General features: G+C 40.6%; 1 protein-coding gene across 1 annotated transcript in view; it reads left to right on the forward strand.

The window, feature by feature from the left end:
* Positions 1-14,449, forward strand: part of dgkb (diacylglycerol kinase, beta) — a 75,541-nt gene that overhangs the window by 17,973 nt on the left and 43,119 nt on the right. Inside the window, exons 7-15 of the mRNA XM_084358237.1 lie at positions 1,615-1,664; positions 4,170-4,244; positions 4,358-4,477; positions 6,387-6,504; positions 7,875-7,963; positions 8,304-8,420; positions 8,707-8,805; positions 9,800-9,901; positions 14,336-14,409. Of these exons, the coding sequence (XP_084214363.1) occupies positions 1,615-1,664; positions 4,170-4,244; positions 4,358-4,477; positions 6,387-6,504; positions 7,875-7,963; positions 8,304-8,420; positions 8,707-8,805; positions 9,800-9,901; positions 14,336-14,409 (844 nt within the window). The remainder of the gene's footprint in view (positions 1-1,614; positions 1,665-4,169; positions 4,245-4,357; positions 4,478-6,386; positions 6,505-7,874; positions 7,964-8,303; positions 8,421-8,706; positions 8,806-9,799; positions 9,902-14,335; positions 14,410-14,449) is intronic.

Here is a 14,449-nt window from a genome sequence, read left to right on the forward strand (position 1 = left end):
CTGCTGGTTTGGTCAAGAACTGCTTGAACTTCGGTGCAGCTTCCTTTCTAAGCTGATGATTTTTTTTTATTTCATCAGGATCGTCTGAAACAGACACATTTTGGCAACAGCAAGTCATCAAATATTGAAATAAATATGAAATATTGAAGTTTCTCTTGTTTCAGATGATTTTTAAGGAGTATCTTGAAACACCACAGTGAGGTTGAAGTCTCACTCCATTGGCAGATGTTTATGTTTGTTTCTAAAAATGTTTGACTCTAATAATAATGTATATTGTTTAATACTTTATTTAATTAGGAAGTCACATTGAGATCAAGATTTCATTTACAAGTGAGACGTGAGTACAGAATAAAATGAAACAAAACAAAATTAAGTAAAAAATAATACAGAAAATGGTAACGACAATGTTAGTGATACAGAAATATCATAATGAAATAAGAGAGGTTTTAAATACACAATCAAACAGGCAACAGCATGACAAAATACACTAAATTAACCCTGTTGTAGGTAAAAAACAAATGGAATAGAAATACAAAATTAGTCTGCAAAAAAAATATGTTTACACATTTTAAAATGACCACCGTCCCCTCCACCTGTGATGAGAAAGTCAGCACATAAACATGTAATCTGAACGTAATCTGATACATACATTGATATGACACATATAAAATGTACAAATTTAACACATCAGCGGTCTGTTGAAACACGAACTTCACTTCCTGCTTTATTCTTCTGTCTTGTATTTGCGTCTTTGTTGTGATGGAAACTGTGAATACCTTCCTCAAAGAAACATTTCAGGACGATTATTTTCCTTCCAGTCACAGAGACTTTCCTCTGTCCAACACATTTATACTGCAGACAGAATTTAACAACAGTTCTCATCATCTTTTGCACTTTATGACCGTCTTGAGGCCTCTCTCGGTGACCGCAATCACCTCCTTGTAACACCATCAACCTCCACCCAGCACCCAGCACCAGACTCCAGCGTCACTGCCCCCCTCCCTCTGCCCCCGAAAGGTCACACCCCCTCAGGAAACTGGCAATTAGCTCCTCGTTAGTGGCCTGACGGACCGCCGTCTGACGTCAAGTCCTCATGATGTCAGCACCCCACCCTCCTGCTGCACCTCGACCACGCTCGGGTGGAGGTGTGGAGGGTGCAGCGGTGGCTCCGAGCCCCTCTAAGTATAGCCATTAGTATGGAAATGATCTGCAGCCGGGTCGTGTTGTTGTTGTTGTTGTTGTTGTTGTTGTCACGATTCTGTTACGCTCAGACTCCGGGGGTGTTTACGCATCAACGCGATGTAACAGGAAGAGCCAATCACAGCCGGGATGTTGGAGCTGTCTGTTTCCATGGCGACAATCTCGAGTGGTAATTGGGGGACACTTAAAGTTGCTGCATTCAGATGTTTACAACTGCTGGATTCAGGGTTTTGTTTTGTATCCGCGTGCAGTGACATCGACACGCAGGGGGAAAGTCTGTGTCACAGAGCAGCGAGTGTTGTGGCTTCTGCTGCCAATAACTGCTTTTAATGTGCACTTCAAAGGTGGGGATTAAAGGCTGCAGAGCGCAGGGTGTTAATACTGAAGCTTGACATTTTGTTTTTGTCTCCACAGTCATGTTTCGCCTCTACGACACGGATGGAAACGGGTCTTTGGACAGCTCGGTAAATATTTCTCCTCCCTGAAGAACAACTTTCACCTCACGTTCATCAGGCAAAAGTGAAAACTTGAAACCGATGGCATCTCCTAACATGTTGGTGTTCAAGTGTTTATTTTATTTATTTATTTTTTAATTTAACCAGGAATATTACCATGTTTACGTCAACATTTAGGGTTATTTAGGACAGTGGATCTCAACCAAGGCAAACTTCTTCTATGTCATTTTAATATGACAATGTTGATAACAGTCAAATGTCTTAATATGTGTACTGTTTGTCTGCAAGCTTTATTTTGAAAGTCTAACTTGACCGTGGAGAGAGTCCATAGAGAGTCCCGGCCAACACAGAAGCAACAAACATAGGGACAAGGAACAAATAACAAATTTAAAACAAAACAACGTACATTTTCACATTGAAAGAAACAAGCAACAGACAATGAATGTACCAGTGTTCAGTAACGGACATGTCCTCAATCCTATTTCCATAATCTTCCACACCAAGATGAAGGTGAAAAACTCGTTATCGATTAATGTGAGGATTATAATCTTGGTTAGTCGATTAATCCTTTTGAGAAGACGGTGAAAAATGCATGTGACAGTTTCCTAAAGCCCAAAGTGATGTCATCAGATCGCTTGTTTGTCAGACCAACGCTTGAAAACCCAAAGATATTCAGCTTGTTATAACATCTATCTCTCAATCATCACAGAGTTAATGCTTCTGCTTTAAATATGATTTAAATAGAAACTGATTGATCATCAAAACTCAATCGACTAGTTGACCGTAGACTTTATTTGTGTTCTTGCATCAAGGGAATTGAAACTTGATAAAAAAAACATACAGAAAAATAAACAAACCTACCTGATAATGAGACATTACCGAGGTCCCTTTAGTGCTCGCTTATAGAAAGAAGTCATACGGCAATTATTTTTCATCAAGGTCCATAAATTACTCCAAAAATGTTAAAACATGTCCTGTATTGCAATGTTAAAGAAAGTGAGTGTATAATCCTGCTGACAAACCAACAAACATATGGACAGAAAACACGTCCTCCGAGGTTGAGGTAATAATAACAACAAGTAATAATTTACTCAAGGGTAACGAAAAAGTAGTATGAAGCTTTTTGTGGCTCCAGAGGAAGCTGCATGTAATCTGATAAATGGCCTCCAGTGATGTCACTTAGCTGCTAAATTGCATTGTGGGTAATGTAGGCACCAGGTATTTTTGGACTCATGATGGAGTTTAAAAACAAATGATCAAAATCAACACAGCAGAACGAGAGATGTCAGCTTTTTATCCCAAATATTCTTCTTCCTACTCAAAACCTGGCTCCTACATTACCCACAATGCAATTTAGCCACTGAGTGACATCACTGGATACAGTTTATCAGACTTCATGCTGCTTCGTCTCGAGCCACAGAACTTTATACTACTTTTTTTTTTTTACATATGCAGTAGTTTGGAAACAAATAAGGAAGAGTTGCTTTTTTCGTTTTTGGTTTAAAAAAATTTTTTTTACTGGTTTTGGTTTCAAACATCTTCATTCTTTAATTGAAAAGGAACAACGATTAAGGAATTACCAAAAACGTCAAAACGGACTGTTCCAACTCCTTGTGTTTATGTTCTTGCATTAAACATCTTGTATTTATTTGATCTTTACAGAATGAAACTGATGATAAAAGATTCATTAAAGTAAACTAACCTTCATGATAAGACATCATTTACTCCACTACATTTATTCACAGCTGCAGTAACTAGTTACTTTTAAGATCACATAATTACAGGTGAAATATCTTTCTGTCTTTTCACCCTCGGGTGTTGGTTCAAGTATATAAATGTTCGGGTGACAGAAATAAGATTTAAAGCCAGAGGAGAGTTGGGTGTGTGTATATTTATCAATGAGAGAGCGTCAGTCCTTATGTGTGTATGTATAGAAAGTGCGTAGGAGGGAGTCAGTGGGTTGAATTAGAGGGTTAAGAGGGAGAGGGCGCGGGTGGGGTGGGCGGAGGGGTTTTTTGTAATGTATCCCATTATTAGTATCCCATTATGGAGCGGGAGAGGGAGGGGAGCGAGCGAATGAAAAGAGGCCGGAGAGCAGAAAGAGAAAAGAGACGTTAATTTAGTCTGACCCGCATTGTTCTGCAGAATTTATAGAAAATAAAACATCAGCTAGTAACTCCTGATTTCCACTCTCACTGATACTCAACATATTAAAATCCAGTCCAGAGTGCATCGTAGTGATTCTGCGTCCCACCAGATAATAACGCCTCCCAAAAAAACCAACCATTGTAATTAAACCATCAGCCCTCGCAGCTCTTCCCACGCTGCCTTTGTTTTCCCTCTCCGCAACTCTTCTGTGCGGGAGAATGACATTCCCAACCTGCTATTACACGCTGTTTATCAGTCTATTCACACCACAGACGTTTAGTGACATCCACTTGTAAGGCTGCAATATGCAGAAAGGTAAATACAGTGTTTTTGTGCCTGTAATGACTGTCTGCGGTCTCACCACAGGAGCTGGAGCACATTATCTCCCAGATGATGCACGTAGCCGAGTACCTGGAGTGGGACGTGACCGAGCTGAAACCGGTACGAAAGACAATGTAACATATAACAATATACATTCAAAAACACTTGAAATGATGACCCTGATTCATTAGCTGGTCTTTGACTTCTGGTGACCTCTTTCCTCCGTGCTGTAGATCCTCCAGGATATGATGCGGGAGATCGACTACGATCACGACGGCACGGTTTCACTGGAGGAGTGGATCCAAGGAGGCATGACCACGATCCCACTGCTGGTCCTGCTGGGCCTGGAGACAGTGAGTCCACACAGACATCGCTTGTGTTTGCCAGTGATTCTTGTCGCTTGCTAACGCTCCAAGAATTAATGCCGATAAAGCCCGCTGTTCCTCGGGCCGGTTAGTCCCAGAATGCACTCTGGTATCAGCAGCTTGCGTACGTAATTTAACTGATGTAACTAACACACTTATTTTAACCCTAACCCAAGATGTTTTCCTAAACTGAACCAGACTGGGACTGTTCCACAACGTTCACTACATGTTCATTGTTGATCCCATGAGGCTGAAGGTCACCTGATGAGCTTCACTTTGTCTTTTCCTGCACAGAAACACATTAAGAGCAAACAAACTTCACAGAGAGTGTGTATTTTTGGAGTAACACACCTTTTGAGCAGTGAGCTTTTTGTTTTTCTGAATAATGGGCCTCTGAACAAAAGGTATTCCCACAAGAAAAGAGATAATGATAGCCTACACGTATTGCCAAACAGTGTCAAAACTCATAAAAGAGTTGTCCTTTTAAAGAGTATTTATTTTGGACAGAAGAAAATGTTGGCAATGTGCATTTCTGCAAACCATGGCTCTGTTAAAACCTAACGTTTCTTTATGGTGCAACTTTACATCATTACATCTTCATCTGGTTAGCTTTCATCCCAGAAACCACTTGGTTGGGGTTTGGAAAATATCATGTTTTGGCTTAAAATACCTGTGTTAGTCGCCACAAACACGTCCTGAGATGACTCAACATCCCCTTAAAATCATATCCAGTAGTTTCACACTTACAAATGTTGAAACACAGTCTCGACCTGCTGTCACTCCACCACCATCCCCATTCCCTCCTGATATAAAAGTCTTCACACATTTGCAGAAACGTAAACTGCTTACTTTTTACTCTGGTGACTGGGCTCATTCAGAGGGCAGCTATCAATGAAAATTATAATAGATTGTGATGTTTAGGTCTGAAGGCTGGTGACATGTCGGCCGTTATAGAGGTTTAAACTCACCTGTTGATGTGCATCATAGTGTGTGTGACAGGTACTGAACTGAAACATCTGGACAAACACCAGAAGGGGGAACAGATGAATGTCTCTCGTCTCTTGCTCGCTCGTCGTCCTTCAGTAAAGACATCGTTAAATGTTAGATTTTTCTTTTTAACGTTAGTAAGACAACTTTTAATAACTTGGAAGTCGCCACATGTGATTATTCCAGCAGAACTGATATTTTTAACATGATTCGACATTGTTTCTGGTTCATTAGCCCAATCAGCTCCAAAAAATGAAGCTGTCTGCTCTCGCACCCTGAACTGAAGTGTGAATTGACTTTATCAGCCTCTCCCCAGCCATTATTACCTTATCTGATGATTTATGCTAATCCCAAGAATGTCACAGGAGTTATTTTACATCTATTGTTTAACATTTTAACTGCAAATTAGTGCCAAAATATAAATATTAAGCTGTAGACGCTGAAATGACTCTGAGACGTGCTGCTGTAGGTGATCTGCAGACCAGAAGCAGTGAATACACAGATTTTAGGAAGAAAAAAACATTTTCTGTGATTCATAATTAATCCTGTGACAGCTCACTCACTCTGCAGTGGTTTCCTGAGAACAGACTTACACATGTGCACACCTACATCTGCTGCGTGATCCCCAAACTAATGAGAGCGCCTGCAGTTCATCGTTTCTCCACTAGATGGAACTGTTTGACCAACTTCAGCAGTAATCTCCACCAAGTGTCATTTTTTATGAATGAATATTAAGTTCTGAAGTAAAGTACAAACAAAAAAATGAGAATACGTCTGTTAAAATACGAACCAGCGAGAAAACCAATAAACTAAATGACAAAGAAATCAGAGAAACGATCAGCTGATGATTTTTCTTTTCTCACCGGATTATAAAATCAGTTAATCACTCGGTTTGTTTCTCTCGCCGCAGAATGTGAAGGATGACGGGCAGCATGTGTGGAGACTGAAGCACTTCAACAAGCCGGCCTACTGCAACCTGTGTCTCAACATGCTGATTGGACTGGGGAAGCAGGGACTCTGCTGCTCATGTGAGTAATTCACTTACCATTAAGGCTTCGACACATCCATCGATCTGTGCAGACAGATACGAGACAATGTACAGGAGGCCGGCGTTGTATGTTCACGTGCTTCACTGCTGATGTTGTGGGTGTAATCTGTAACGTGTAACCTCTCTGATCAGATTAGTGTTCTCACAGTACTAGAATTTATAAATTTGATATAATACCTTGTATCAACTTGTTGTTGGAGAGGAAAGAAGGCAGCAGGTTCCTGTGTATCGATACTGCGAACAATGAGTATTGAAATCCTTTCAAATAGTCAGAATCAAGTTTATGGATATTTTTGACAGCACAAGATCAAATGTACAGCACAGAACAGTGTATAGTGAGAAGGGATGCAGGATCAGCAAAGTTAGATATACGCATCCACCTTCAATACATTTCTGCCAATATGACGATAAGATAACATTTTTTATTTTTTATTTTTGCCCAGTGAAGCTGCACATTTGTGTGTCTGCATCTGCCTGTGGGTCATCACAATACGGAGGCATAGCCACATTTTAATACCAGTGATAGAATGAAGTACATTTACACAAGTATATCAGAAGTACAGCTCCTTTATACTTTTACTCCACTACATTTATTCGATAACTTGCATGCTGCATCAGAGCCAAACAACTGCATTTTTAAATTAATTGATTTAAATCAGCAATCAGATTTTTTAAAAAAGAAAAATACTTCCGCTAATGAACATTGGATCCAATAAGCCCGGCCATGATCAGTCGACCCATAGTATACAGTATATACACATATACATGTAGATATGTTTATTATTTACTTTAATTTGTACTTTTGTTACTTAAGTACATTTAATATACGATATTTCAAGACTTAATGTGCTCTTGTTATGTGTGACTTTCCCCTTTACTAAAGAGAAAGTCAGACTTTTGGGTACTTTTTACAGCAGTGGTTTAGTTTAAGTACATGTCGATACTGAACAATCGAAATGGTGTCGATTCTGATTTTTTCAGCACAATCGATTCTCCAGAACTAGCTGCATTTTTTTGCCCTCCTCTCCGACAGCGAGGAAAAAGTAAACATCTGATCCGATGTTGTACATCCTTAATGCTGAAAATGGAAAATACTGAGAAAAAAGGCAACCAAGTGGCTCCACAGTAACCTCAAAAAATATAGCTTGTGTTTCTCCCCAATGGGTATTTTGCACCAAACTCTCACCCTCGTATTGGCACCAGACACCTTCCATACAGCTTTCACAAACACGTAACTCAAACCCTCGTGTGTGCCACTTATAACTGCGTGAAAGCCTGTTTTTTCCTCCCGTCTACGTTCAATCTTTTCCTTGTTGAAAGTCCTAAATTGCATTTTTCTTTCCTCCCCAGTCTGCAAGTACACCGTCCACGAGCGCTGCGTGGCCCGCGCTCCGCCGTCTTGCATCAAAACCTATGTCAAGTCCAAGAAAAACACAGAGGTGCGTCCAATTGGAGTGTTTACCAGGCGGCACGCTTGGATCAGCGATGCTCCGCGGAGCTTAGGCTGAGGGCTTCTCTTCTTCTAATGGAATTAAAACAACTCAATCTGCTACTAAAGCATCGCTAATTACCAGAATGAGGTGGTTTAAAGACACAGACGGCATCGTTTGTTTTGCTTCTGTCTGTCTGTTTTTTTCTCCTCCTCTTGTTTTCTTTCCCTTTTGCTTTCTTTAATTGTTGTGTCACTTGTGCCTTTGTATGTATCTTGTTTTTCTGCACCGCGTTTCTTTTATCACTTCTTACCCTCCTTGTACGCTGCCTTCTCCTTTCTCTCCGCAGGTAATGCATCATTTCTGGGTGGAGGGGAACTGCCCCACCAAGTGTGACAAGTGTCACAAAACCGTTAAGTGTTACCAGGGCCTGACTGGGCTCCACTGTGTGTGGTGTCAAATCACGGTAAGCCGCCACCCGAGGAGAGGCAGCCACCTCCTCATTATATTCCCACTGCTTCTTGTATTTTAGAGTTTCGTTTTAGCACCTCTGATACCTCGCAAGTCAATCCACCAATTTACACCCAGAAAACACTTGTTTGTGGTTGCAAGTTAATAGAAAGTAAAAACAGAGGCAACGACACATGTGATGCAAAAAAAAAAAAAAACAATCCCGAGCAAATGTACACTTGTAACACGCACTGTTTGTGATTACGAATGTGGCTGTTAATAACGACCGCCACCTCCTCCAGCTCCATAACAAGTGTGCCTCCCACGTGAAACCCGAGTGTGACTGCGGACCCCTGAAGGATCACATCCTGCCGCCCAACTCGATCTGCCCCATCATCCTGGTAAGACTCCTCCCTGGTCAGCCGGCCCGGTGGCTGAGTGAGCCTGACACGGTGTTATCTGAGGATGTAATCATCAGCCTGTGTTCCTCCAGCGAGCTCTGAAATGGCAAATCTTTGTTTTTCTGTGGCAAATTATTTCCAGAATGGAAAAAGTCCATTTCAGGGGGAAAAGACTGCACCTAAAAATGGCTCATTAAGTATCTCTAAAACATAGATTACCCGCTTTCTTGTTCTCATCTTGACTTCTATAATGAAGGTTGTCTGGTATTGTAAAGATTAATTCTGTTTTTTGTACAACAGACAAAAAGGCAGCATGAAAACCTCTGTCACAGCCACGGCCACGGCCAGTTAATGCACACTGTAGCTCCCTTACAGTACATGCAATTTTTTGGCACATTCGCTGGCCAGTCTTCTTCAGATTTACTGGGTTATAGCAGGTCAGTAATATTTGTTTTTTATTCAAGTGGAGCAGGTAAATTCCTCTGAAAATCAACATCCATTCATAGATGTTTAAACTAAACTGATTAAAACCAATGTGTAGCACAAGATTTAAAAATAACTTCCAGGTAACTTTCTGGATTGATTGGGAAATTACGGCCCAATAAAACAGAAGTGATTTGTTTTCATACATGAAGGATTAAATGCTGTTTTAAAACAAAATTTGGATTGAAAGACACTAAATAATGTATTTATTATTTATTTATTTGTTATATTTTGTTGACTTGAAGGTCATTTTTTTCTAAAAACGTCAAAGTCAAGACCTCAACGGTTGCCACCGCCCTGACAACAATTATTAATAAAATACAAACGGCAGGAAAAAAAGGCCAAGACAAGTGACGCACTCTACAAAAAAGCAATATTGGAAATATTTTGCCGTACGTTTTGTCTTATGAATCATTTTGTTAGAGAGTTGAAGTCGAAATCACTCTTTTTTGGGTCTGAAACCTCGTTTTTGTATCCTCTAACCATCTCGCCGTTTGACCTTTGACCCCAGGAAAGGCAGTCGACGCTGAGGAAAGACTCCCGGTCGAGCCAGTCGGGCCGAGGGAAGATGCAGAGAGCCAACTCGGTCACGGTGGACGGCCAAGGACTGCAGGTGGGTCTGTGGTTCGTAACTGGACACAGTGAACTCACAGGGAACCAGTCACATTTCTTTTCACACACAGATCTCAGAAAATAGCAGATTATTATTTTCAATATAACCCTAAACCTATATGTATTTATATACCTGGAAAAACCCTGGAATCGGTCTGCGATGGCGGCAACGTAATCCTCGAGGACAAAGATCCCGTCAGCTGTTAGTTACAGTAGTTGTGTTATTGTGTGACTTTGGTGTTTTAACGTGTTGGGATTGACAACTAACAAGCTGGAAAACCGAAGTCACACAATAACACGAGCAAGCGAACCAGTCGAGCCAGCTGCAAATGACTGTTTTTGTCAAAGAGTCTGGTGGCTGTGTGCAAAGCGATAGATCAGCTTTATTAGGAAAGACCAGAAGGATTTAACTGTTTAACAAAAAGCAAAACAATATTTTTAGATGCTCAGAATTACACTTGTTGTTCTTTACAGGCGTGTTTGTCCTTCATGATTACGTTGCAGCCATCGAAACTGCTGCTGGCTGAGATGATCCTCGTCCAACGACTCCAGAACCTTGTAGCATCTTTTGGTCACTGATGATCAGATAAAACACAACCAGCGAAAGTAATTCAGTACGTTTACTCAAGTAATGTTCTCATGTTCTGAGCTACTCGTACTCCAAATATTCTACTTTATCCTCCACTACATTTACATAAAAGCTTTAATAACGAGGTACTTTGCAGATTTGGATTGAGGATGAAAAATATAACAATATTTACAACAAAAAAAAAGTAATGAAGAATTATTACAGGTTAAGACTTTATTGATCTCAGGGGTAAATTCACAAGCCACCAGCAGTAATTAAGTGATTAACACATTAAGACATCAATATTTATAATTAGAGGTCGACTGATATGTTTTTTTTTTCAGGGCTGATGATGATTATTGTTGATCAAGGAGACTGAAAACTAAGTAAACTAAGTAGTAAAAAATAAAAATCCTAGAGACAGAATGTAACAATTTCCTCAAATACTGTACTAATGTACTTTTTCTTACTTTACACTTCCACTCTACATTTATTTGTTAACTGATAGGCGATTACTTGTGATGTGTGACCAATCAGATGGTGTTGTGGGCGGGACATTGAGTGTGACCACAGAGAGAGGAAGCTGCATCAGAGACAAAGTCTGATATTTTTAAACCAGTTTATTTTAATTGCAATCAGAGACGAACAAACAGACACCGAGAACAGGAAACATGCTGAATATCGACCCTGATAACCAGCCAGATAGTGTTCGGTCTGTCCATGTTTATAATCCAGTGGTGTTGCTACTTTTACTTATGTGAAAGTTCTGATTACTTCTTTCACCACTGCATAAAATCACGGCAATAAAAAAAAATATATAAAGAGGGTATAACAATGCCAGTTTACTGGGGCACAATGTAGTTTTGAAGAAGAAATTCAAACTCAGAATTTGAATATTTAAAATAAATAATGAGCTAATAATACAAACCCAGAAATATTTATCCTTTCCGTAAGCTGTTCTCAGGGGAAAATAAGGTCCCAGGTGGCAGGGTCCGCCACATATAAACAAAGTAAAACAGTATGAAACTGTGTTGTCCTTTAAGGTCAGTTTGTTTATTCAGTCATGAAAATAACGAGTTTATTTAGTTTGTTAAGGCATAAAAAAATGAATGAAGATCATTTGCTTTGGATTAAAATGTCTTCCCCAAAACTACGTAATGCACCTTTAAATGTGGTACAGCCTCACGCAGAGGACCTGGAGCTGAGGGGCAGTTTGCTGTTAACAGAAGCAGAGCTGATGTGTTGTTCTCTACATGTCGTGTTTGTTGGAGGCCTGTGAACCAGCAGCCGCAGCAGATATCTCAGGAGAATATCCATGCATCAGCCCTGTTCCCATTGTTTGTAAATGAGCCTCTGCGGTCGGTCTCGGGACGTATGACTGGGCTCTTCAGGCCCTGCTGGTAATCAGGATCATACAGCAGAGCCCGATCCTCTCTAATATCTGTCAGCCAGCACGCCGGCGATGGAAACCTGCCGCTGTCTGTGGCGACTGCTCGTCTGTGCGAGGCTGGGAGAGAAATATGATGAATCATATCCCAGGCACATCCATCTCTGCCTCTCGCCAGCATAATAATCAAGATTATTATTTATAATTACAGGAAGTAATGGATCACTCCGGACTGGACAGGGAGCTCATTAATTCACCCCTGGCCTGCTGGGTTAGCAGACAGGGGGAGTTAAGCGCTTCATCTGTGTCAGGGAGAGCACGGGGCGAGTCGTCGCAGACTAACCGGCACGAAGGGCGACTCAAGCAGAGGCCCGCTGGATTAGAGCTTGTTTACGCGGCGCTCTCGGCCCTCCGGCACCGCAGGTTCTGCCGCTCTGTCCACAGTTTCACTGCCGCTCAGAGAAAATTCCTCTCCCACGTCACACGAGACGAACTGCCCTGCCAATTAGGAAGTGGTGACAAATAACTGTTACGACTGAAAAGTGAATCATGAGTTATCAGGTTGAGGGTATTGATCGGCAGAGAGATAGATGGTTTGTTTTACTGTACTGTTCGTCCAGCGCTGTTTGAAACCTGGCCCGCACCAGAACACAGAGAACACCTTAATGTCAGCTTCAATTTGGGTAAAAACTGGAGCAAATGTGCAATAACTTGTTTTATTTTGATAGCATGAGACATCCTGTATTTTTCTTTTTGGCAACATATTTCATGAAAACATCCAAACCAACAATGAATGTGTCCTACTACGACCCAATCACCAGAACAGTTGTTGGCAAGTTAAATACTGTATCTTCTTCCTCTGTGTGATAGAGATTCATTAATTAATTAGTGCACTTTATGTATGTTAATCCACCAACAAAATAGTCCCCAACAAATGCACATTTGCTTTAGTTTGAGTGCGTTTTAATAAAAACTACAGTACCCAGCTGTTTTAGGAAATAAATTAGAATTTAAAGAAAGAAGATAAATATTTGTGACTTGTTAATACAGATAATCGGCCTCGTGGTCACAGACACAGTTGGGAAGATAAGAGCTAACCAGGGTTGGGTGGTAATAAATTACATGTAATCAGGATTTCATATTCAGATTTAATTTAATTACCTGCAATCAGCCCAGATTATATTTTTAAGAAGTTGTAATTACATCATGTATCTTTAAAATATGCCAATTTTAAAACTGAGACTGTTGTAATGATAACATATATCATCATAAAAAGAGCGCCTGGCATACTCTAAAATACTCTCGTAGACAAGTGCTCCACTTCTGCGGACCTGTCGGGAGAAAATAATGTTCTTGAGTCAAGATGTGAAGGTTCAAGTGGCAGCAGTCGCTCCAGCTCAACTCACTTTATTCATGAAGCTCTTCACACACAGCACAGTCCACCCAAAGCTTTACAGCACACAGAGGAAGACCACATTAAAAAACAAAAGGACACAAACAAAAGAGAGTGAAGATACAATGATGAGAAAAATACAAAATAATATGTCATTACTGTTATTATAGCAGCAGTAATATAAACAACAATGGCACTGATATAAGTATTGATAATATGTTGCCACCATATTATAACAGCAACAGCCCCAAAGAGGCTTCAGGGGACCAGGGCTGATAAACAATAATGGACAGTTAAAGGCCAACGAGTGAAAGTTTGTTTTAAGATGACTCGAGAAGATCTCAGTAGTGGGGGAGTGTCGGAGTCCAAAACAGCCTTTAATTCAGGAGGATATTACAAACACAAGAGGGTTTATGTTGAGTGCAGTTAAAAGTCAAAAGTAAAGTTTATGTCATAAAGAAACTAATGCAACATGTTGTAAAACACACTCAGTCCACCTGTTTGTGCCATTAATGTTTCTGTAAGAGAAAAATGATTTCACCAGCTGATAAACGTGATTTGCTTAAAGAGAACGGCTGAGTCGTGTTTTTCAGTCAAAGGTGCAGCAAGTTATCCAAAAGTAATCAGATTAGATTACATTTGTCTGACTACAGTACTCTGATCCGGTCCTTGGACGAGCAGGTTGCTGGTTTTAGTCTCCAGCCTCACCCTGTGAACACACTCCAGTACATCATTTGACCAAAAAATGAACTTAAAGGGAACATTTACGTGATTTATTTTGCCTTTAAGAACATTTTCTGTGGCTTCATCACTGCTCTCCTTTATAATTAGATATTATAATTAACACTAGATTAAATTTGGACTCAGGTAAAGTACTGGCGAGCGCCCACACTTCTCCATAGGGGAAGGTCGTGCCGCGTGTGCATCTCTGCAATGAAACGGGGGGAATCTATAAAATGAAGCAGATGATGACTGGCGTGGCTTGGATGTGCTGTCTATACACTCCATAAAATGTCTGAGGGATATGGCTTGAAAGTGAATTCCTGTCTCCAAACACCGACGGTTTGTTTTGACATCTCCCATTCAGATCACAACAATAGAGGGCACTCATCCTCTGCTAGTGTTTGTCAATCCGAAGAGCGGGGGGAAGCAGGGAGAGAGGTAAGTACACAATCTGTCTCAACATGCTACAAGAGGCCTC

The sequence above is a fragment of the Pagrus pagrus genome (genome assembly GCF_965226575.1).
Source record: "Pagrus pagrus genome assembly, chromosome: 7".
Lineage (NCBI taxonomy): Eukaryota > Metazoa > Chordata > Actinopteri > Spariformes > Sparidae > Pagrus > Pagrus pagrus.